This window comes from Bos grunniens, chromosome 24, assembly GCF_055505025.1.
Source record: "Bos grunniens cultivar Pamir isolate PY7600 chromosome 24, Bosgru_T2T1.0, whole genome shotgun sequence".
Lineage (NCBI taxonomy): Eukaryota > Metazoa > Chordata > Mammalia > Artiodactyla > Bovidae > Bos > Bos grunniens.
Window position 1 is genome coordinate 43168709 of NC_141188.1, and position 23284 is coordinate 43191992.

At 46.2% G+C, this 23284-nt stretch overlaps 1 protein-coding gene and 2 long non-coding RNA genes across 3 annotated transcripts in view; 2 read left to right on the forward strand and 1 right to left on the reverse strand.

Annotated features, from left to right (window-relative positions):
• The window catches only part of TWSG1 (twisted gastrulation BMP signaling modulator 1), a 21851-nt gene extending 13900 nt beyond the window's left edge, over positions 1-7951 (forward strand). The window contains exons 4-5 of the mRNA XM_086373161.1: positions 3296-3562; positions 5042-7951. Coding sequence (XP_086229287.1) covers positions 3296-3562; positions 5042-5223 — 449 coding nt within the window. The 3' untranslated portion in view covers positions 5224-7951. The remainder of the gene's footprint in view (positions 1-3295; positions 3563-5041) is intronic.
• LOC147346139 (uncharacterized) lies at positions 7685-12890 on the reverse strand. The gene is made up of 2 exons (XR_015153959.1): positions 12454-12890; positions 7685-8453 (listed from the first exon to the last, which is right to left on the reverse strand). It is a non-coding gene; the product is annotated as an uncharacterized LOC147346139 (long non-coding RNA).
• Positions 12762-15196, forward strand: LOC147346140 (uncharacterized). The gene is made up of 3 exons (XR_015153958.1): positions 12762-12930; positions 13925-14136; positions 14395-15196. It is a non-coding gene; the product is annotated as an uncharacterized LOC147346140 (long non-coding RNA).
• The last annotated feature ends 8088 nt before the right edge of the window (positions 15197-23284 follow it).

Here is a 23284-nt window from a genome sequence, read left to right on the forward strand (position 1 = left end):
TCTGTCTTTGTGCCAGTACCATACTGTCTTGATAACTGTGGCTTTGTAGTAGAGCCTGAAGTCAGGTAGGTTGATTCCTTCAGTTCCATTCTTCTTTCTCAAGATCGCTTTGGCTATTCGAGGTTTTTTGTATTTCCATACAAATTGTGAAATTATTTGTTCTAGCTCTGTGAAGAATACTGTTGGTAGCTTGATAGGGATTGCATTGAATCTATAAATTGCTTTGGGTAGTATACTCATTTTCACTATATTGATTCTTCCAATCCATACTGTTTATACATATATATTTTTTTAAGTCATGCAAATTTTATTTTACTTTTAAAATTTATTTATTATTTTAAATGAGATAGGTCAGGAATAGGTGCCTGGGGGCCAGGGGTGGGGGTGGGTCAGTCTTGGCAGAGAGCAGAGTTGTTTGTTGGCTTTTCTTTTGGCTACACTGTGCGGCATACAGGATCTTACTTCCCTGATCAGGGATCAAACCTGTGGCCCCTGCAGTGGAAGTGGAGAGTCCTAACCACTGAATTGCCAGGGAATTCCACTGGCTTTCATTTTTAATTTCCAAGCGCCCTCTTCTGATTGTCCTTGTAAGGGGGCTTGCAGTTCTTGTTTTATAGATAAAATAGGTCTTCTGCTCCTGAATCTTCCCAGAGTTCCATGGTGACATGGGCCTGAGGGAGACTGTAGCGGTGACATTCAGCTCTTGGACTCCCAAATAGGAGTTAATGTTTCAGTGTCTTGTTCTCTTTTGCGCTGTACTGAGTTGAGACAGCCGCAGCCAATGTGCCTTCTCCTGCCCCTATATCTCAGAATCTAAGATAGTCCCTGGTACAGTGTCTGGTGCACAGAAGGCATGCCAGTGTTTTGTGACTGTCAAATAAATGAGTTCTTACTGCATTGTCCTCCCAAAATGGACAGTTTATTCTCTGCCTTTGATGGGTGTAGTTTTGTGTGTGTGTGTTTGATGTTAACTGAAATAAAAGAAGTTTGAATTGTTTTAGAGCATTAAATATAGGTTAATTTAGTATGTGTAATGAAAGCAAAAAAGAGACAGTGGTATCAACCCCTGATAAACATGGAGAAGGCAATAGCACCCGACTCCAGTACTCTCGCCTAGAAAATCCCACGGATGGAGGAGCCTGGTGGGCTGCAGTTCATGGGGTCGCTAAGAGTCAGACACGACTGAGCGACTTCACTTTCACTTTTCACTTTCATGCATTGGAGAAGGACATGGCAACCCACTCCAGTGTTTCTTACCTGGAGAATCCCAGGGACAGGAGAGCCTGGTGGGCTGCCGTCTATGGGGTCACACAGAGTCGGACACGACTGAAGCGACTTAGCAGCAGCAGCAGCAGCAGCAAACATGTAAAAGCATTTATCATAAACATGGAGGCCATATACACGAATGTACTTTTATCATTACCTAAAATACTGTGTGAGTGAGAGAGAGTGTGTGTGTGTGTGAGAGTGTGTGTGTGTGAGAGAAAGAGGTTGTGTGTGTGTAAGAGAGAGTGTGTCTTCTAACCGTCACACAATAGTGCCATTAGGCTTTTCTAGGAAGAGTTCTTCCACTGAGAAAGATTAGTTATACGTGTTCATATCTCTACAATTTTAGAAGTAACTAGTGTGCTTCTTAGCTAGTTGCCCCCTCCAAAATAGTATTTACCTTTAAGGATTTAATGACTGGTTTTCAACTTTGAGTTAATTCATTACATAACTTCAACTCTCATTTTAACTTCAGCTGCTGTTTCTAGCATAAGGTTTAGATATTCCAGTTCTTTTTGTGCGGCAGTGGTCTCCTCCTTGTAGGCAGCTCTCCTCCAAGTTGGGCTCCCTTGGTGTCCTTTGCAGACCTATGGCTGCACCTCCCTTCTAAGTGGAAACACGTCCCATACTTTCTGTGGGTGGGGTCCAGACTTCTGAGGGGCCCCAAATTAGAGGGCAGACAGGCTTCCTGTCCCGTCTCCTACTGTGGACTTGAACCATGCACTTTGTCTGGCAAGCTTTCTCCTCCAGCTCCTTGTGTAAGAGCATCTGTTCCTCTTTTCTGATTTTCTCCTAAGAGGAACTGCCATAGCTTATTTCATCTTTGCTGTTCAACGTGCTCCTCAGATGCTATGGTGTTTAATCCTGGATCTCTACCCACAGGCTTTGTTTTGGGTATGTGTATGTTTGTTTTGTTTTTACTTTTCCAAATATACACAGAAATAGAGAGCACAGTGAACTGCTGTTTAATGGTCCCCAGTGCCATCAGCCACGCCTGCTCCCCCATCATCTGTCTGTGTGTCTGTCCCCGCCTTGTTTGCTTGGACTGTTAGAAAGTAAATACATAGTTTTACTGTACCTTCAAACTGCTTTAGTTATTCATCTGAAGAAAGAGCGAGCTTCCTGACGTAACATGGTATCGGTGCCACAGCAGCATGTTTACCAGCACTTCTCCGTGTCGGACCCCCAGCCCTGCTCAGGCTGCCCAAGTTGCCTAAGGGCTGTTTACTGTTGTTTTAGTCAAAGCAAGATCCATCAGAGCCCACTTAGTGTATGTGATTGTTAGGTTTCTTTAGTTTCTTTTATTCTAAAAAAGTTCCACGTCCCCTCATCACCTTTTAAAATTCCATTGACTTGATGAAGGCACTAGAGAGTTCTGGTGGAAGATGTGCCACCTTCTGGGTCTGACTGAGAGCTTCTTGTGGTTATTTAACTTGTTGCTCTGTCCTCTATATTTCCTATAGACTGGAAGACTAAAAGGAAGAACTTTCCCTTCTCTTCCATTTTTAAATTCATTTATTTATAAGGACTCATAGATCCCTATTTTATTCATAGAGTGGTAATCCATTATTTTCAGTATTTATTTTAATGTTAAAATTGTCAGTTTGGTCAATGGGAGCCTTTTCAGGTTGCCTCTTGTGTCTTTTGGCATGTCCATCATTCATTAATCACTTCCTTACTTTCTGGCACAGAAAGGTGTCCCAGGGTCATTTTGAACATTCCCTAACTCACCCCTGGAGTCACTCTTTTCCCCAAGGAGCTTTGTTCCTCTTAGCCAAGTATAGGTATTTAGAACACAAGATCTGGGCCCTTGGTGTACTCAATGTTACTAGGGTGTCATTGCCTCTAGCCCTCTTAGCCAAAAAGCTAAGAAAGGGTCTGTGTACAATGTTAGAAGGCACCTGACTACTATTTTGCAGCTTGGGTTTCAAGTTACTACCTAATAATATCTCAACGACATTTCAATCAGTGAGAAAAAGAAATTTTATTCTCTTTGCCTTCCTTCCCATCTCCCTACCCACACCGCCAGGTATGTGTAATCCTCGAAACTATAGTGACACGCCACCAACTTCGAAGAGCACAGTGGAGGAGCTTCACGAGCCCATCCCTTCCCTCTTCCGAGCGCTCACAGAAGGAGACACCCAGCTGAACTGGAACATCGTCTCCTTCCCTGTTGCAGAAGAGCTCTCACATCATGAGAACCTGGTTTCATTTTTAGAAACCGTGAACCAACCCCACCACCAGAACGTGTCTGTTCCCAGTAACAACGTCCACGCTCCATATTCTAGTGACAAAGGTAACTGCCAAAGTCGACTTTTTCTCTCTTGCCCGCCTTGCTTTCTGTGTGGTCTGTGAAGCCTGTTTTAACCTTTTAGAGCAGCTTTTTGGTTTTGAGTATGTATAGTCTTAAGTAAGTTATGGACTTTAATAACTCCATCCCTGAGTAAACAAGGAGTTGTTCTCACAACTCCTTCAGACTCTCAGTGATAAAGGCTACACTGAAAAATAGATAACCTGGTTCTAATTTTATTTGCATTAGGCTTTCGTTGTTATTTTCATGAGACAGCAGCAGGGTTGCTTACCTTATGCAGAGCTGTTCATCATCGGGTAACATCCAGAGCGTCCTAGGAGCCCAGGTTCCTGTAATAACATTGATGTCATGAATGATGCCAGGCCATCAGCTCAGTTTCATAATGAGCCAGCTGGTATTACAGACACCTGATTTCTGGGGGTAGCCTGAGCCCAGCCACTGCTCTGCAAGTGAGTGTTGTTGGTCAGCAGGGAAACTGAATGAGAGAGTTACGTGTAAGATTCAGAGAAGCGTGTTTAGGAACATGTCTTAGTGAGCAAAGTCACACCTGAACTTTGGAATGTAAGAGGGATGTAACTTTCATAAAGTCTGTGATGTTTCCAAATACAACTCTCCACACAGGTCCACTGTGGAAGGATAAGACAGGTTTGAGTATTACAGTTGTTTCTTAAATTTGAGATGCGTTATGCACAGGCAGTGTAATTTGTGCTTTTTTGTTTGCCTTTCTTGTTGTGCCCTCCATTACAAGCCTACCTATCTGAAGTAGTATGAACTTCAGCCCTCAACAGTAAAAGCAGATCAGGTGTTGTTAATAAAGAGTAAGAATCCGCGATTCCCCTCAGGTTAAAGTGCTTTATAAGACAAATTCTGGGTCTTGGGAAACTTCAGAAATGCACGAATGTCTTACTACCACTTTCCCATCATTAGAATACAGATGATCAACATGCTAGATGTTAAATAATTCGTAAGTTTTTCTCAAAGATTATTCAAATTTATGAACTAATAATAAGCACGAAGCTAATTACTAGAGACACCAACCAGGGTAATTTCTAATAACCAATGCTGAGTTGTGCCACATTGCTAACCACACTGCATCCTTTGAATTTCTTAAGTTTATTTTATTGTAAATTTTCAGTGTAAATTTAGAACAGTATTTCCCAAACTTGTTTTAGCTGGAGGATCCTCTCCTTATTGGAGGTGCCCAGTGATCTCCTTCCAGGTCAAAGTGAAATTTGAGGAAGCGATAAAGGAAGCCCTCTGTGTCTGAGCTGGAGCAGGAGACTCCCTTCTCGATGTGATTAACAGATGTGTTCTTTTCCCCACACCTCACCCACCGTCCTGGGCAGGCTCACAGCAAGAGAGCTTAGATAAATAACTTGTTAGTAGTGTTCAGCTAGGTGTTAAAGCATTTCCTGCTTTTCCTGCTTATTGCTCTGAAACCTTACTTAATCTTTGGTTTTTCAGAACACATGTGTACTGTGGTTTACTTTGATGACTGCATGTCCATACATCAGTGTAAAATATCCTGTGAGTCCATGGGTGCTTCCAAGTATCGCTGGTTCCACAATGCCTGCTGCGAGTGCATTGGTCCAGAGTGTATCGACTATGGTAGCAAAACTGTCAAATGTATGAACTGCATGTTTTAAGGAAGGAGAAGATGTACAGACAGAAGCAGTTTCGTCAGAGGTATGATATGGAAAGCTATTCAGTGATGTCTACTGGTTGCATCCAAATGCAGCAGGTTGAGAAAATGTAAAGAGTTTGGACCGAGTTACTTTTAAAGTCTGACAAATCGAAGATTGTGCTGACTTCCAATTCTGACTGCTCTTCCTGCCTGCTGCTGGCGGGAGCCCTTTCTTCTAAACACCTACAGCCTTGGTCATGTGAGGAGCAAGTACACAGAGAATGCCTGCAGAGAGGAGAGGCTTCTAACACAAAGCCTCTTGTCGTTTTCTGCCACATTCCAGAAGCCTCTTGTGTCAAAGGTTTAGAGCATGTTAATGAGTTATGATTTCTTCATTGTACCACTCCTAGGACACTGAGTTTTTAGAGTTGTTTGCCATTTTCCACTGTGCCTGGTATTATTTACCCGTTCTGTGCGTAGGGTAGATATTCATATAGATCATTCTGAGATCTCACCAAAAGATCACCATAAAATTGTATTTTACAATGTAGAACTCTCTGGTTCTGGCTCAGTCCTGCACTCCACATATGACAAAGCTGTAGGGAGAGTCTCTCCTCCTCCAACCCAGGCCCAGAGTGCTGGTGTGGGTCATATGAAGCATCTTTACAAGAATTGCCTGTCATACCTGAGGCTTTGTGAAGAGAACGGCTCAGTAAACAGGAAGGGAGAGCTTTCTCTGACTTAAGGTACCAGCATAAAGAGCTCCAGGAATGGGAAACCACTGCCACCTGGACTCCAGGAACACAGCACCCCTTGTATGGAGATGGCAGTGCTGTGCTTGCTGGACGGGGGAATGAGCCCGCTCAGGCTTAGTGCCACATCCTCCAGTGGACAGGTGGTCGGAGGGGACAGAGCAGAGAATCCAGGTATGAATGGGGAGGGTTGAAAATGCCTGGATTCTAATAGAAACAAACTTAAAACTATTTACATTCATTATTTTGTAACCTTTCCTTTAGGTTTGTATCTGAATCAAGTGTTCTCCTTAAACATAGGAAATCACACACTAGGAGGTTAAGATTATGAACTGCTGCCTGCCCCCCCCCCAACCCCCAGGTAATTCTGTTCAAGATGACATTAACTCTAAATACACTACAGAACATTGTGTCAATGAAGATAAGCTTAAATAGTATGTGCCCTTCTTGGTAATAAAATCTTGATCTTCAAGGGTGAAACTGAAATGTACATGTTTATGTTCAGAGACTCTTAGCTTTACAAAATTATTAATTTCTCAAATAGTATATATTTGAATTATAAATAACTTTCTAGGAATACCTCTTTGTATATCTAAATATTTTAGTATATAAAAATAGATAATGCTTTTTGTATTCATTATCTGAACAGTAGTTATAAGATCATATGTGATATTATGATTAATTTTCATAAAATATGAAGACTTGATACCTTTTCTGTCTTTCAGATAACTCTAATGAACACTCAAGGTACTTTAGCCTTTTAAAAAGTTGAAATTTAGCTCATGGATGTATTTTTCAGATGAGAAAACTTTGGGATGTCTTCTTTTACCTAGAATGCCTCTGTTTACAAGTGCCTTGAAAACAAACATTAGCTCCCTTTCTTCACTAATAACTATAAAACCGAAGTTTTTCTTGAACTTAAGGGAGAAAATTTTAAAGAAATCTGCAGCCAGCTGCTTCATTTCCACTTTACTGTTTTTCAGAGTCACTTATACTAAGGAATAGAGGAATGCTTTTGTGTTTATTGACAACATGCTTAATTTTCCATAAATATGTCAGCAAGCTTTTTTTTAACTGCATTTATCTTCCTTTTTTGGTTTTCATTATTAAACTCTAAAATATAATATCACTTATTGGAAGAATAATTTCTTGAACCATGTTGTGTTTTAACTGATTTTTCTTATCACTATTTCTCCCAAAAGAAATTATCCCTAAATGTAATGGTAAGTTTTACATTCAAATTTATTTAACTTTTTGACTTATGAAGGAGTTAAAAGAAGGCATTCACCTAAACAATTCCATTTCCAGTTCTGTAATGTATTTCAGGTTTTGAACAATAGTTTTCCAAATTAAAAGTATAGCATTTGGGAAACTGATAGCTCTATACCATCTATTATCATTCTAAGCACAATTCACTTCTATATTGAAGCTCTGGTTTAAAAAAAAATCAAAAGTCATTTTGGTACCTTTTTTATAACTTGATCCAAAAAAATTAAATCTTAAACCAGTAGGTGTTCTAAAAGTCATATATAAAAGTTTCTGTCCTTTCGTAAGACATGTCTCTGCTTTTCTGCCCCTCCATAACATCTAATTACTACTAAGACTGTGCTCACGACAGTAGTACCAAACCAAATGATAATCCAAGTGCAGTGAGATACATAGATGCTATAAAAGAGTCATTCATTTAGAAATACGATTTCTGAAGTTTCAGAAAGCAAAATTGATAAAATGTTAGGATATTTGAATAACTTTATTAATAGAATAGCATCACAATAGAGAAAAGAAACCAAGGCTTCTGGAAAATGAGGTAAATGTAAAAAGCCACATATTTAAAGTTTGTTTTTAATGAAATCTTCATTGAAGATGTTTAAAATCGATTCTTTCCCAAGAGTTTATGTTTATTGTATTTTACATGATCTATGACATATAAAATTACGTATTTTTTCCTTTGGTTGTCCCTATGAACAAAAAAGTATTTTAATAAAAAATTGAAATGAGCGTGCAGTGTTCTTTGTTAATGTTGACGTGGCAAAGCGGAATAAGTTTGCTATTTCTGGCTGGTGCAGTTATTGTTTAAGGGGTCAGCTGAGACATGTCGCCCTCTCTCTGGACGTCCCCACAGATCTGTTGAAACAAAGGCTTTTTCACAAGTTTGCTGTCTGCTTTTTCATGGGCTTTACTCCAACATGGGGAAACCTTGGAAATGAAATACATACATTCTCCTTGCCCTACGGGCCTTGTGAGGCCACACAGCCTCATGTGAACTTCCAAGGGTTGGTCGGTTGGTCAGCAGGAGCACTGGGAACGCCGTGGGTAGAGGCCTACCTATCGGCCCCACCCTGACTCAACAGGCAGGGCTGCTGGAGCTGAGTGCCCTAGGCTTCTCGTGCAGTGCGGTCAGGGCTGTTCCCAGACTCTGCGTTGTGACAGCCCGCTGGAGAGGAAAGGTCCAGGGGACAGGCTGTCCTTGCCCGCCTGCTTGACGTCAGGGGTGATGGACCTGAGGCGTAGAATCAATTTCAGGAAAGGTTATTCATTTGATCCAGAAAGCTGTTCTTTTGCTGATGGTGTCCAAGGCCGGCGGTTGTGAGGAGCTGACATAGCGGGGGTTGGAGTCAGGAGGGGGACCTCTGAATTTGAGAAGTTGATGGGGCGGACCCCAGGCAGCAGGCTTCTATCGAAGACCCATCAGCTCCAGGCCACAGTGCCCACAGACAAGCCTGCAGCTGCTGGTTAGGAGTTGCGGCTCTTGAGTTTTTCAAGGTTTTTCCTAACCTCCAAAAAATAAATTCACGTCTTTTTATTTTGAAGTCATGCTGGCAGGATGGAGGCAGCTACAGCTCTGCCATCTGGCTTCTGAAATGAGAGCTCGAAGAGCAGAGATGAGGAGAGAAGGGCCCCCAGTCCTCCTGGTGCTTCTGGGACTGATGGAGGAAGCTGGAGAGTGCAGAGACTCTCTACCTGAAGGTAGCCTCCCTCCCCCACCCCACCCCCATTCAGACATGGTCACCCCTGCATTGTCTTGATGGTTCCTGCCCCTGGAGCTCACTGCTTCACACTGAAGCCAGGGCAAGCCTCTGAAACTGTCTGTGTGGTCATCAGCACCTAATCCTAGCTCCAGTTCCAGGCTGAGAGCCAGGCCTCAGTGCTCCTGTGCCCCAGAGGGTTGAGGTGCCCAGGAGGAATCAGGCAGGCAGACTTCCTGCTTTTGTTTCCCAGAAGCCTCACCTGCCCCTGGGGATGCTGCTGAGGGGAGGGGAGAGAGCGCAGAGCAGGCTGCAGAAGGGGTCTGGGCCTCGCCAACCTTGGGGCCTCTGCAGGCCCTGGACAAGGCTGGAGCTCTAAGAGGGCCGCCAGCTCATGCAGAGGGCCGCCAGCTCATGCAGAGGGCCGGGCTCCTGAGCCTGCAGATGCCTCTTTCTGGAGGTTTCAGCCCTCATTGTTCAGGGCCCCCCACACTGGCCCCAGGGCTCTGTGAGACACAGGGCAGGTGACAGCCTCTCAGGCTGACGTTGGTTGCCACGGAACTCAGGGTCAGACTTGATTTAAAGAAGGAAAGGAGACATGAGGCGTCCCTGGGTCTATGACCGTAACTCCCTAGCCCCACAGCCTGCAGCCTCAGCAACCTCGTCGCTCAAACCACCTCTCTCTGTCCACCCCTGCTGGCTCTGCCCCCAGCCCAGCAGCTTCACTCCACCCTTGGGTTTTGCAGGAGTTGTTTCCTCAGCCACTTCTGCTGTTTGTGCAGATTTTGGTTCCTTGTTCTGACTCAGACCTCAGCTGAGGCCTCTCCACCTCTGTTTCTAAAGCAGCAACCCCTCCCCGTGACCCCCCTCCAGTTCCATTGTTTTAATAGGCAGTGAAAGTGCCGCCCACGCCGCCCCCCCCCCAAAGTATCTACCCAGTCAGTCTCTTGTTACTCATCTCTTCTCACCCAGCATTCAGAGCCCATGAAGAAGGGGCCTTGTTTTTCTGTTCTGTGGTTGCCTTAAACACAGTACCCTGCGCCCTGGAGGTTGGCCCTGACTGGGTTATGGATGAATGAACTCAGCAGATCCTATCAGATGTCCGCTTAAAACGGTGGCTCCGCAACGGACTCAGATAAAGACCCAGCTCCTCAGCAGGCCTCTCATGCCTCTCAGTCCCCCAGTCTGATCCCACTCACCCCGCAGGCTCGCCTCATGCCTCTTCATCTCACCATCAAACAACAGAAAATCTGCATTAAAATGTTTTCACACCTCCAGTTTTTCATTTGAGGTCTGGCAATTATTTTTTATTTGCCTGCTAAGTCGCTTCAGTCGTGTCCGACTCTGTGTGACCCCATAGACAGCAGCCCACCAGGCTTCCCCGTCCCCTGGATTCTCCAGGCAAGAATACTGGAGTGGGTTGCCATTTCCTTCCCCAATGCATGCATGCAGGCTAAGTCACTTCAGTCGACTCTGCGACCCTACGGACAGCAGCCAACCAGGCTCCTCTGTCCATGGGACTCTCCAGGCAAGAATACTGGAATGGGTTGCCATTTCCTTCTCCTTTATTTGCTTAACAGTAAAAATTCTTACTAATATAATTTAGTAAATCAGTCAAGAAATAGTACTTTAGCCAAAGTACGAAAAGAACTTGTCTGAAAGCCAGTTTGACTCTCAAGCACGATACATTTTCTGAGGATAAAAAAAAAAAAAAAATGTGCTTTGAGTTTCAATAAAGGACATTCTAAACATTAATCAACAAGGATTTACTCCTCCACTGCTACATCTGTTATTTTAAGCTCATTCATAATTCACAAGAGGATAATGCAGTAATAATTTATTATAATCTTTAATTTTATAATTTAGTAGGTGCTAACTCTGGGGCTTTCCTGGTGGCTTAGATGGTAAAAAACCTGCCTGCAATGCAGGAGACCTGGGTTCAATCCCTGGGTCAGGAAGATCCCCTGGAGAAGGAAATGGCAACCCAGTCTAGTATTCCTGCCTGAGAAATCCCATGGACAGAGAAGCCTGGCGAGCTATAGTCCATGAAGTCACAAAGAGCTGGACATGACTTAGCAACTAAACACCCACCACAACCAGGTGGCTGACTCTTGGCAGCCAAAACATTCAGGATCATACTTAGAGCCTATACTTCGGCCACAGGGAACTCAGGAAATACTTACTAATATTTCTACACTCTCCATGTTGAGTACAAACACCTGTGTTGAGTATTCCTTCCATCTGCCAAGTCAGATCCTGTATTCCCTGCCTTTGGACAGAGTTTGGGGTCATGTTCTATAGTTTTTGTAACGCTTTTGGCTTTGCGCTTGTTTAAGTGGCTTTTCCCCCTGGATTGTTGCTGAGATTTTCTTCCAGGTACTGCTAGTAGGTTCCTCAAGTTTGGGGGGTTTTTTAAGAAAATAAATTGGAGTATTGATAATTAAACTTTTGAAACATGCCTATGGGATTTGGGGAATAAAGCAAGTACTGGTGGAATTGATGTCTGTACTGATCTGGGGTACAGATCTCACTGACAGGAAGTGGTGGCATTTCTGAGTGTCTTTACTCTTAGGGCCCCTCAGCATATGTATGAGTTGGACAGACAAGGGGGGCGGCCAGTCGGTGAGGCGGCAGGCAGACCACAGGTGTTTGTAGTAGGTTTTGCCTAAAGGAGCATTCCGATGCGTTTGATTCCAGTGGTTACATCTAGTCCCATTTCCACTCACATTATCCTTTCGGATCAGGAGACCTGGGTTGCTGGGAATATTTTCAGGGGGATGCCAACTGAGGAACCCTAAAATGTATGGTATTGTACAATGTTCACATTCGCTTGTACACACGAAATACCTGGAAGGATTCACAGGATGAAAACCTTGGCTGCCTCCGAGCAGGTGAACGTGAGGCTGAAGGGCAGGATGGAAAGGGACCGACCCTTTTACTCCCTGAACTCTGAGCCATGAGCATGTGTTGCCTCTTCAGAAATGCGTACCTAAAACTAAAATTTTCAAAAAGACACTAGCAGAATTTTTCCATAAAATATTTTTCCTTAAAAAAATCTATTCTGTCGCCCAGCAAAAACTGAGTCCCTCTCAATGACTAGCTACCTGATCTCTAATAAAGATGCTAACAACATATGACAAGGACAAAATTTTCTTTGTCAGTAGGAGTCTTGATAGTAACTGAAAACCCCCCAAACTGTTGATCTAGTCACCTTTTTGACAGACCAATGACATATATTCATTTCTCAAATTCTAATAAATAGTTTCCAAACGGGATCTAAGATTCGAGCAGTAAGATTTTAGGACAGATAGTCCTATGGTCTGTGTTTTTTCTTACCTGGGATTTACTTCATTATCCTTATAAAGGACTTTAAGAATATAAAGTCAGTATTCATTTAAACAGCCACATCTCAACTTCCTTAAACTAATCAGAATAAACAAAAACCTCGTCAAGAAACTCCAAACCTTGATTTTTAAAATCCAATGAGAACGATCTTTAAGAAGAATGTACTTTGATCAAGTAAAGCACACTGACCTAGGGCTCGCCTCTGCTGCTACGTCAACCGACCAGCTGTGGAACTGCCGCCTTCATGGCTATACTACATCCCCTTCCCTCCCGCCCAGCAGCGGGGCCTCCGTGACATTCTTGAGCTGGAGTGTCCTTGTCCATGCCTGTTTTCTAAAGAGCCCAGCAACTTTGGCAGCTCCAGTACTCTTGCCTGGAAAATCCCATGGACAAAGGAGCCTGGTAGGCTGCAGTCCATGGGGTCGCTAAGAGTCGGATATGACTGAGTGACTTCACTTTCACTTTTCACTTTCATGCATTGGAGAAGGAAATGGCAACCCACTCCAGTGTTCTTGCCTGAAGAATCCCAGGGACGGGGGAGCCTGGTGGGCTGCCGTCTATGGGGTCGCACAGAGTCGGACACGACTGAGCGACTTAGCAGCAGCAGCAGCAGCAGCAGCAGTGCCCTGGGGGGAGGAGGAAGCAGAGCCGTGTCATTGTTCCAAGGTGATTGCTAGTTTCTTAAAACAAACCTTTGTCTCCCAGAGTGTTTAAAAACCTCCTTTTATGCATCCTCTGAGCCAGGGACCTTCTGACATGAGTACAGACACAAAGAGCTCCTTCCACAAGGGCCCAGAGCACAGACTCAAGGAATCCCTGGGCTGTGGCAGGGCGCCAGGCAGGCTCCTCTCCAAGCTCCAGAAGTGGACCTGACCCCTTTAAAGAATACATACTCACTGATCAGGAATCTTGAGTGATGTTCAGGAGGTGCAGGTGTTCGGCGACTCTGGAGACGGTGTTCAAACAGCAAGGCCCCGGCCTTCCCACCGCCCAGAGGTGTGGGCTTTTGCCTCCCATCCTCCGCACTCAGGTCTCCTAACAGCCATGTCTTTGTGAACAAGACTCTCCCATTCTTTTTCTCTCTTTGATTTCTAGATAAAAAGAAAAGCAAACATCCACTGAACACAGGGCAAAGGAGAAAACTATTTACTGCTTGATTTTCCTGATAGTAATGGATTCACAGAATGGATTTGGGGTGGGGGGGGATGATTAAATTATTTCTCGAATTCAGATGTTTCTCCTGAGAAATGGGGACAGACGGGTCTGGGGCTCTTCTGGATGCTTCCAATCCACACTGAGCACAGAGCAAGACAGCAGCGGGAAACTAGCCTCGCTCCACACTCTGCAGGACAAGGGGTGTGTGAGGGGCGTCCACCTGCTGGTCTGGAGCCTGCGGGTGACGACCTCCCTCTAGGGGGCGCCACGGCACCATGCGGAACTGCGTCTTCTCCCATCATCCACGGTTAGGTCAACGTGTGTGTGCATGATCTGAGCGCACCTGGAGTTGCCCCGCTGGTCAGGTGACCCTGGGACCCGGGTCCCATGCCGGCTGGACCAGGGAGCAGAGGTGTCCCACCTAAAGCAGCCTGCCTCCGAGCCGCGGTCTGACAGTGAGGCGGACCCCACGATGTGGGCCCCAGCTGTTCTCTCCCCTTGTGAGGTCCAGGAGCTGCTTGCAGTGGGGCCTAGCTGAAAGAGTGACGCCAGGAGGACCAGTGCAGCCCGGCAGGTCCTGTGCACGCCAGAATCAAGGAGGAACAGAAAGGGGTGTCACAGGCTGGCCAGTCACAAGACAGAGCGAAGCCCCCATGGCACGGGCTCAGGCCTGCCCGAAACCAGAATGATCTCAGCCTCATGTTTTCTGCTTTTCCTGTATCCTTGTGTGGGTGTTTTCTTGCAACAAGCCATTTTTCTTGAGAAATGTCAGTGAGTCTGTTCTTCAAAGCCCCAAAACCCAAGTAACCCAATGTTCTAGTGTTTTTATCTACCCACATGTAACTGTGTACTTTTTCTTACAGAACCGGGCCAATGAAATGCAGTCTTTTATTTTTTTTTAAACTTGACAATATATTGTGAGAATTCTTATAAAAATGGCTAAGGCTTTATAGAATTTCCTTGACAAGCACCCAGACTTCTGAACAGCCATCATCATAGCCCAGTCCAGTTTGCTGCCCACCTACTGGAAACCATCTGCCACAGAAACCCACCTCCCAGTTGTGTGAAGTTGTCCCCTCCAGAGTCTGTCCAGCCCCAGTCCTGGCCACCACCTTCACCCTCCCCTGGCCCTCCCAAGACATCTAGCTACAGTTCTCACTGTCTCGGGCCAAAACCAGTTTTTCAAGAGCAGAAACATATTGGAACTATCAAAAGAATATGAAATGAGCCACAGAGAGTCGTAAACCTAACTTCCAGTTCTACTTGTTTTGTGACATTTTTAAAAGAACATATCTGTCATCAAGATAAGCTGCAACAGAAGCCACGTCTTTTGGTATCAAGTGCTGTCTATGGTGAGGATGGGCCTGGCAGTGACCTGGGCCGAGTACCGTCCTGACCCCTGCGTTTGTGGGACTGCCAGCATCACTAAACCCCAAGCTCCTGTCACCCCCGGCTCCAGTGCACATCCACGTTTGTTCCTGCCCTCCAGCCCTCTGCAATCTCTCTAGGGTCATCCAGATTGGAGGAAAAAAACTGCAAGGCTGTGGTGCTGGCTTTGTCCTCTCCCTCGTGTTTTCGGGACACGGCAGGAGAAAGGGAAGGAAAAAGGTGTTCACTCCCCCACGTGTTTGCACCTGAAGTCACTGGCCAGCCACCCTCCTTCTGCCCACATGGCTCTCACAGCTGTCAGAACTGACCTGGCTGAACACTGAATACCTGTCGTTTGGCTGTGTGTTCATTATATCTTAAATTTTTTCCAATAAAAAAGTGAAACCAGGGAATAGTGCCACATATTATTCTGCCTAATAACAATAGCGTGTGTGCATGCTAAGTCACTTCAGTTGTGTCCGAGTCTTCGCAGCCCCATGGACTGTAGCCCATCAGGCTCCTCTGTCCATGGGATTCTCCAAGCAAGAATACTGGAGTGGGTTGCCATTTCCTCCTCCAGGGGATCTTCCCAAGCCAGGGATCAAACCCACGTCTCTTAGTCTCCTGCATTGGCAGGCGTGTTCTTTACCCCTAGTGCCACCTGAGAAGCCCAATATCATTAGGATGCAAATAAGTCAGCATTTCCCATGGGCTCCCCTGGTTGGCCATGGGGTCTCATGTCCCGTCCTGCCCCCCTCAGCCCCCCGCCCCCCGCAGCTCTCACTTGGCCCAGGAGCAGCCACAGGCTACTCTTTCTGCCTCTGGTCCTGGCACCTTCAACCCGTCCTCCTCATAGTCACCACATGACCTTGGTAAAGTGCAAAATCTCCAAACTTGTGGCTTTAAATCCACAGTTACTTTTCCCCTACTCCCTAGAGGATTAAGAGCCAAGATCCTAATGGTGTATAGTCTACTTCCGAGAGTGACTCCTGCCCACCTCCCTAGTCTCTGCTGTCGCCCCTGCTTGGCTCCCATCCTGTGCTCCAGAAGCTCAACCACTTGTAATCCTGCACATGTCCTGCTTGCCTCCTGCTGGAAATGCCCTTTCCTGAATCAGCAAATTAGAACTGGTGCCAGAATAAACACATACTGTACTCACGAGCTTCCAAAACCATGGACAAGTTTTCTATTTTCACCTTAAATCGGGACACGTGCCCAGCTTCATCTGTGAGCCAGACAAGATGTGAAGATGGTGCGCTGGGCGGGGCCTCAGGCCGTGGTTTAAGCCCCAGCATTGCCTGGATGTCCTGGGCAGGTCTGAATCTCATTCTCTTTTATGTAAAACCAGGGTTACAAGCACACGCCCAAAAAGAGGAGGAATCTGTGAACTGTTGGATGTAGAGAAACCTACAATCTTTTCAGTGCTACACAAAAGTGTTGTGAGCTTAAGGTGATCTACCTGCTGTGAGCCCAGGGACAGAAGCAGAACCCACGGGGTGTGGGGTGGGGGGGCCTTGGTGATGTTTCATCAGACGGGTTCTGTCGGAGAAAGTCTTGAGTCCTGGGAATAGTTGTCTGTGGCCGATTCTGCACATGAAACACACCATTAGCCGTTCCATCAAACGTTCAATGGCAGATGCTTAGGATTCCTCTCCAATGGCAAATTTCAGAGCCTGCAGCATCTGCCCTCAATTACAGGTCATTGCAATGCCTGTCACATGGACTGAATGTGCTCCGGCACGGACAGGCCTGTGAGAAGAATGTAGGACAGTCGGTGGACAGAGAGCTGGACGTGGGAGAACCGGATTCTGAGCCCTCCTTTGCCACCAGCTGTACCTCAGTTTCCTCACTCGCTGGGGCTCCAGGAAACTAGTGCTGAGGCCCTTCTTGTTCTTACAGTTATCGTGCTGCTGAGGCAGAGGTGCACAGCGTGTGCTTTAAAACTCAGTTTTGATTAGTGTCTGTCTTCAGGTGATTCCAGGATCAGTGGAGTCACAAATATTGACTGATCTATAAGTATAGTCCAACCTGACATTGTCACCATGGGTGCCGTCAATGAAATATACCAAGTTCAGTATACTGATTCATATGTTGGTTTCTTAGGTGAAATCTCCTTTTCATGGAACGGAGAGGTCCTCCATTTAAAAGAATTTAAAATTAGTTAGAAACGAGTTATAATCGTTGCCTCTGGGGGTGGGGCTTGACTGCAGGGAGGCAAGCATTGTGTCCAATCTTCCTGACTTTGCTGTCTAACTTCTGAATCAAGTGCTTTCTGTTATATAAGCTGTTCCTTAAAACAATCACATGAGCAGTTACTGATGAACCGGTCCTGTATCTGAGACTTGCCAGATGGGGGATGAAAGCGAAATGGGATTGGCCATGTATGGAGAACTCTTGGCTGGGTGATAGTTACATTGAAAGTGAGAGTGTTGGTCACTCAGTCTTGTCCGACCCTTTATGACCCCAGGGAGCCCACCAGGCTCCTCTGTCCTTAGGATTTCCCTGGCAAGAATACTGGAGTGGGTTACCATTTCCTTCTCCAGGGGATCTTCCTGACCCAAGGATCGAACTTGAGTCTCTTGCATTGCAGGCAGATTCTTTACTGTCTGAGCCAATGGTTTTAAAAAATATTTTCAATATTTGTTTATTTTATGTATTTGGCTGTGTGAGGTCTTCAGTCTTCGTTGTGGCATGCGGGATCTAGTTCCTTGACCAGGGATAAAACCCAGGCCCCCTGCATTGGGAGTACGGAGTCCCAGCCATTGGACCACCAGCAAAGTCCCTGGAATATGTTTGAAACGTCCTCTTTTATTCACAAGGAGGTATTGTGTAGTCTGCATTTATTTCACAAAGTTATAAAGTGCAAGCTCAGTACTTACTTTCTAAGTTCATACTTCTTATGTAATATTTTTTATTTTTTTATTCAAACGTTGCCATGTTGTTACAGAGCAAGGACTCACTGCCCGGCTGCACAGGAGTTAGTACCGCGACACCAGCCTTGAGAAGAGAAAGGTTTACTGCTGGGTGGACCGGCACGGAGACAGAAGGCTCTCAAATCTGTCTCCTTGCTGGCTGACCCCACAATAAAGTTCTTTCTTTTCTCAAAAGCTGGTGCCATAACGTTGGCTTCAGTGTGTCCCAGGCAGCAAGCTGTTGCCCAGGAACAATTTTGGCAACCACAAAGGGAGTAAAGTCTTGTGACCACCTGCCCAAGGCACTGTAGCCCCCGGTGGGCATGGGCCCTCACCACTGATCCTGACCAGCCAACTCAGACTGAATTTGCCTGGATGGTGGGTGGTTGGGTTCCTGCTTCCCCGTCGTGGTGCTCCAGGTTTCTCAGAGCTACTTTGCTTTTGAAAAGAACAGCTCCTGGTTCAGCCTCAGGTGTCTGTGGGGGTGAGTATCCGTGTTAAAATGTATGTCTGCCTAAATTGTCTAATAACCTCATCGGGCTTGCAGATTAGAGTCCCACCCTGGAGAGACATGGTAAGTTCCAAGCGCTGAGGTTCTCAGAGGGTCTGGTTAGAGTCCCGCGTCCCAGGTCATGGTCCCAGCCTTTAGGTTTGTGCACTTGTCTGTGTTTGCCTATGTCTGACTTTTATTTGTTATGATAGGCATTGCTTCTTGAATGACTTTAGCAAAACTTTTAGCAAACCTGATATTAATGAGGGTCTGCTGAGTAGAAACCTTGCTTCATGGACGTGTCGGGCTTTCACCTAACCTAACACGATCACCTCGCGGGATTGATACAGGTGAGTATTCCTTTTTTTAATAGCTTACTTTAAATTTTTATTGTATATTATTTATTTAGTTAGTTTGTTATGCAACTTTCAGGATCTTAGTTCCCCCACCAGGGATTGAACCCAGGCTCTGACAGTGAAAGCGTGGGGTCCTAACCACTGGACTGTCAGGGAATTCCCAGTACAGGTGTGTGTTCTTAGTGGAACCAGACTTGACTATCTTCCTGGGGTGAGAGGGCAGAGGAGCAAAGAGAGCTAGGAGAAATCATCTATTTCCGAATGGGCGGTCACTATGGATTAAAAAGCACAGCTGTGCGTCTTTAGTGACTTAATGAAAGGCAGAGATTAAAGAGAAATGAAACAGGCAGGGCCATGTTATTAGATGAATAGGTATTTAAGGAAGATTGAGATTGTTAAGGCAGTAACAGAACAAACAGGGATTTTATATAATTACTTTCAGTTGAAATTAAAAATACAGTTGTCAAACTTGGCCTACATTTAGCCAAGGGTGAAACAAAAAAAATCTTCCAAACACAAACAAAACTTGTTAAGAAAAATTTTAGTGGGGTTGGTGAAAATAGCTTCTAGGAGAAGGAAATGGCAACCCACTCCAGTATTCTTGCCTGGAAGAATTCCATGGACAGAGGAGCCTGGCGGGCTGCAGTCCATGGGGTTACATGACTGAGCATGTGTGCATGAGGGTGGACGGTGATGGGTTGGTAGCAATAAACTGGTAGAACTAAAAAAAAAAGAAAAGAAAATAGCTTCTAAATGTTAAACATGTCTAGGGAGGGACCTGAGAAGCTCTGAGTATTTTGAAGATGGAGGTGATGTGCCTGATGCGGGTCAGATCTAAGAATCCCGTAGCTGTGGAACCCCATCACCAAGTGTGCTCTTCGCTCTGTTTCTACCTTTTCTGCTCCGTTTGTGTCTTTTCTGATCACAGTGTGGTTCTTTTCACTGTGTGCTTTTCTTCTATAAGTTTTAACACTACGTTCTTGTTTTCTATGTCTTCCTACTATAAATGGCATACTGGAGTTATGGAAAAGAGAATGATTTTCTTTTGTAGTATTGCCTGGTCCCAATGTCAGCTGGAGTCGGGGCGGGGGTGGGCCGCGGGGTGGGGGGTGGGAAATGGTCCAAGAATGGGTCTTTGCATTGTAATACTGTTTTACAATTACACTTGTTTGCAAAAGAGAGGAGAAATCAGATGAAATCAGCTTTATCCCCATTTCCTGCCAGGGAAGAGCCTTCATACGATGGGACACGTTTTGGGTTTTCCTCACTGACAATTCTTTAAAAATTGTATTGAAGTATAGTTGATTTACAATGTTGTATTAATTTCTGCTATATTGCAAAATGACTCAGATATACACACACACGTATAGATATAGATATAGATATATTTTATATTATTTTCCATGATAGTTTATCACAGGATATTAAGTATAGTTCCTTGTGCTGTACAGGAGGACTTTGCTGCTTATCTTCACTGACAATTTTAACCCTTTTGTATGAGCCACACTAGCAGGTAGTTAACATTGAACTGCTCGTGTGCTTTTATATATATATATATATATATATATATACACACACACACACATATACATACACACCTGTGTATATGGCTTGCCTCATAGCTCAGTCAGTAAAGAAACTGCCTGAAATGCAGGAAACCTGGGTCTGATCCCTGGGTCAAGAAGATCCTCTGGAGAAGGAAATGGCAACCCACTCCAGTATTCTTGGCTGGAGGATCTCATAGACAGAGGAGCCTGGCAGGCTATAGTCTGTGGGGTTGCAAGAGTCGGACACGACTTAGCAACTAAACCACCACCACCTGTGTATATATGTACCTGTATGTATGGATGGATATAGGCTAAGTTGCTTTGGTCGTGACTCTGTGCAGTGCTATGGACTGTAGCCCACCAGGTTCCTCTGTCCATGGGATTCTCTAGGCAAGAAGACTGGAATGGGCTGCCATGCCTTCCTCCAAGAGATCTTCCTAACCCAGGAATCAAACCAGCGTCTTTTAAGGCTCCTGCATTGGCAGGCAGGTTCTTTACCACTAGTGCGACCTGGGAAGCCACACACACACACACACACACACACGTTAAAAAAGAAAGCTTGCTGGAGGAAGAAACACTGGTCATGGTGCCAACAGCCACTGGCTCTATGGAGACCTTGGGCTGAGTGTACTGTACCTGGAAATTGCCCAGATGTCTAGGTCACCTTGTCTGTGACTCTGCTGAGGAGGTGAAATGTTTTGTCATCTCCCAGGAAGAGTATACCCATACAACCTCAGAAAGTAGGGGAGGGTTGAGTATCTCACCCCATGTCCTCCTGAATTCCTCTCTTGGATTAGGCTCCGAATCTAAGGCAGCCCCTCATCTGACTTTCTCTCAGGTCACACAGTCCCCTCTTCCACCCTCCTCACCATCTGAGGGTGCTGAGTGAGACCGAGCCTGGACTCTCTGACTGTGACAGGCCTCCCCGCCCTCAGCACACAGGGACTGTCAGGAGAGGTGACCCACTGGCTGCAGTCTTGGAGCCGCCAGGACAGACTGGCAGCCAGGTCACACGCATGACCTTCAAGGCACAACTGTCAACAGTCTCCTGTGGGGAAGCTCTCCAGGGTCCCCTCCGCGAGCCCACAGCCGCACTGCTCCTCGTCCAGATCCTCTGTTCTCCTCACAGCTAAGCTGTGGACAGTCACCCCCGCGTCTGCTTGCTTCTTTCCAGAAACCACACTAGCAGACGGAATTGGTTGCTAAAGCCTAAGTTTCTAGTTTTGCCTCTACTTCTGGTGGGGAGTGAGAAAAGGCCATTTTCCAGAGATCTGCAGTCCACAGAGTGTTTGGAACCTGGGCTACTGACTCAGCCTTGACTTGAGGGCTGCTTGCACGCTGTCTCTCTAGTTGGCCGTATTTAGAGGGGCGGCTCAGCCCTCGAAACAGCGCTCTGAGGCGGGGGGTATGCTAGAGGGGCAGACCCCCTGTGCCCCGGTGCTCCCCACAGGGGCAAGGCGCCCCCTGCGGCGCGGATGAGCGCACCCGGCACTTCCCTCCGCCGCCACCCTGAATGCTCCCGAGGTGCAGCCAACATCGCGGCTCCAGGCAGGCCTCGAGTTTCCGATGAGATGTGGCTGACTTCGGCCGGATCCACAGAGGCGGGCAGGAGACAGGCGTCCACTGGAGAGTTGTTCCGGGCCGTTCTGTGCTTTTTGCCGCCAAGAAGTGAACCGTCTTGAGCACCGCAGTGGGGGAACCCCGGTCGGCCTTCAGAGGATGGACTCCGGCTGGAGAACGCAGGGCTGCCCTACTGTTGGCCGACCTCACGGGACCAAGTGTCACAGGAACAAGTTCTGGGCTCACAAGGCTTGACCTTGGCTGGTTTTTCCAGGTTGCTTTGTACATTTTTCAGCAGCAGGTGGGGGGAAGATCAGAAAGCACCCTTCCTGCCTGAGCCAGGGCCTAATGACCTTGACTTACGACATCTGCTCCTCCTTCAGGCCTCCCGAGATCCCCCATCCCCACCATGTGAAGGGGGTACCCTGCCCCTAGAGCCCAGGCTTCCACCAAAAGCCCTCCCAGGGCCCCAAGTCCTGCTGCAGCCCCATACCTTCCTTACCAGACAGTCAGGGGGAATTCTCCCCTCCATGAACCCGCCAGGGCGCGCAGGTCAGTCCAGGGGTCCTCTGCCCCAGGCGGGCCAAGATCCCTGGAGACAAGCCAAAGTCACCCCTCCTTCTTTTAGAAATGAACTTCTGAGTCAAAGCCCGTATTGACTTTCTCTGTGACTTTCTCTGACTTGCTTTTTGCACTGAGGGTAGTCCATGTCAGCATATAAGGAGCTATCTCACTCTTTTTAACAACCATACTTTCAAAATTAGGAGGTGGCTGTTGTGTTCTTTCTGCTGTTGTTTTTGCTGCTTTTGACCTTTTTTTAAATGTATTAATTTATTTATGGTTGTGCTGGGTCTTCATTGCTTTGTGGGCTTTTCTCTAGTTTTGGCGAGCCTGGGCTACTCTCTCGTTGTGGCTTGCCAGCTTCTCATTGAGGTGGCTTCTCTTGTTGCGGAGCACAAGCACAGGCTTCAGCAGTGGGGGCTCGTGGGCTCAGCAGTTACAGCTCCCAGGCTCTAGAGCACAGGGTCAGGAGTTGCGGCGGCACACAGGCTTTGTTGTTCTGCAGCATGTGGGATCCTCCCAGATCAGAGATAGAAGCCATGTCTCCTGCGCTGGCAGGCGGATTCTGAACCACTGAGCCACCAGGGAAGCTCTAGTGACGATTTAGAATTAGGAGGCAGGTGATGTGACCGGGAGAGAGACTGGCGGGGCCTCCTACCTGGACTGGATGTGTGCTAACCTGTCCAGCAGAAGTATTCCTATAACCAGTCCAGGATGTGTGCTAACCTGTCCAGCAGGAGTATTCCTATAACCAGGCTGTGTCTTGGGGGTGCAGGGGTCCCCTAATATGGATTTGGCCTCTACATCTCTGCAGAGGAGGGTGAGGAAAGTTGTGGTCCTCCATTTCATTCTAGGTTTTCATGGCACTAGCCTATCACACCTTCAAAGACGTTTTTAATGATGTTAAATGGCCCTCCTTTCCCTTCCATTTCTCTTTCTCTTTTCTGAATCAAAGACGAACTTCAAATGTTTAGAGTGGCAGTTTCACCCAGTTCAATGCTTTTGTAAGTTTTGGCGAGAAAGAAATTCCCAAAGCAAAACATGTCAAAGTGATCTTTGTGAAACGGACAT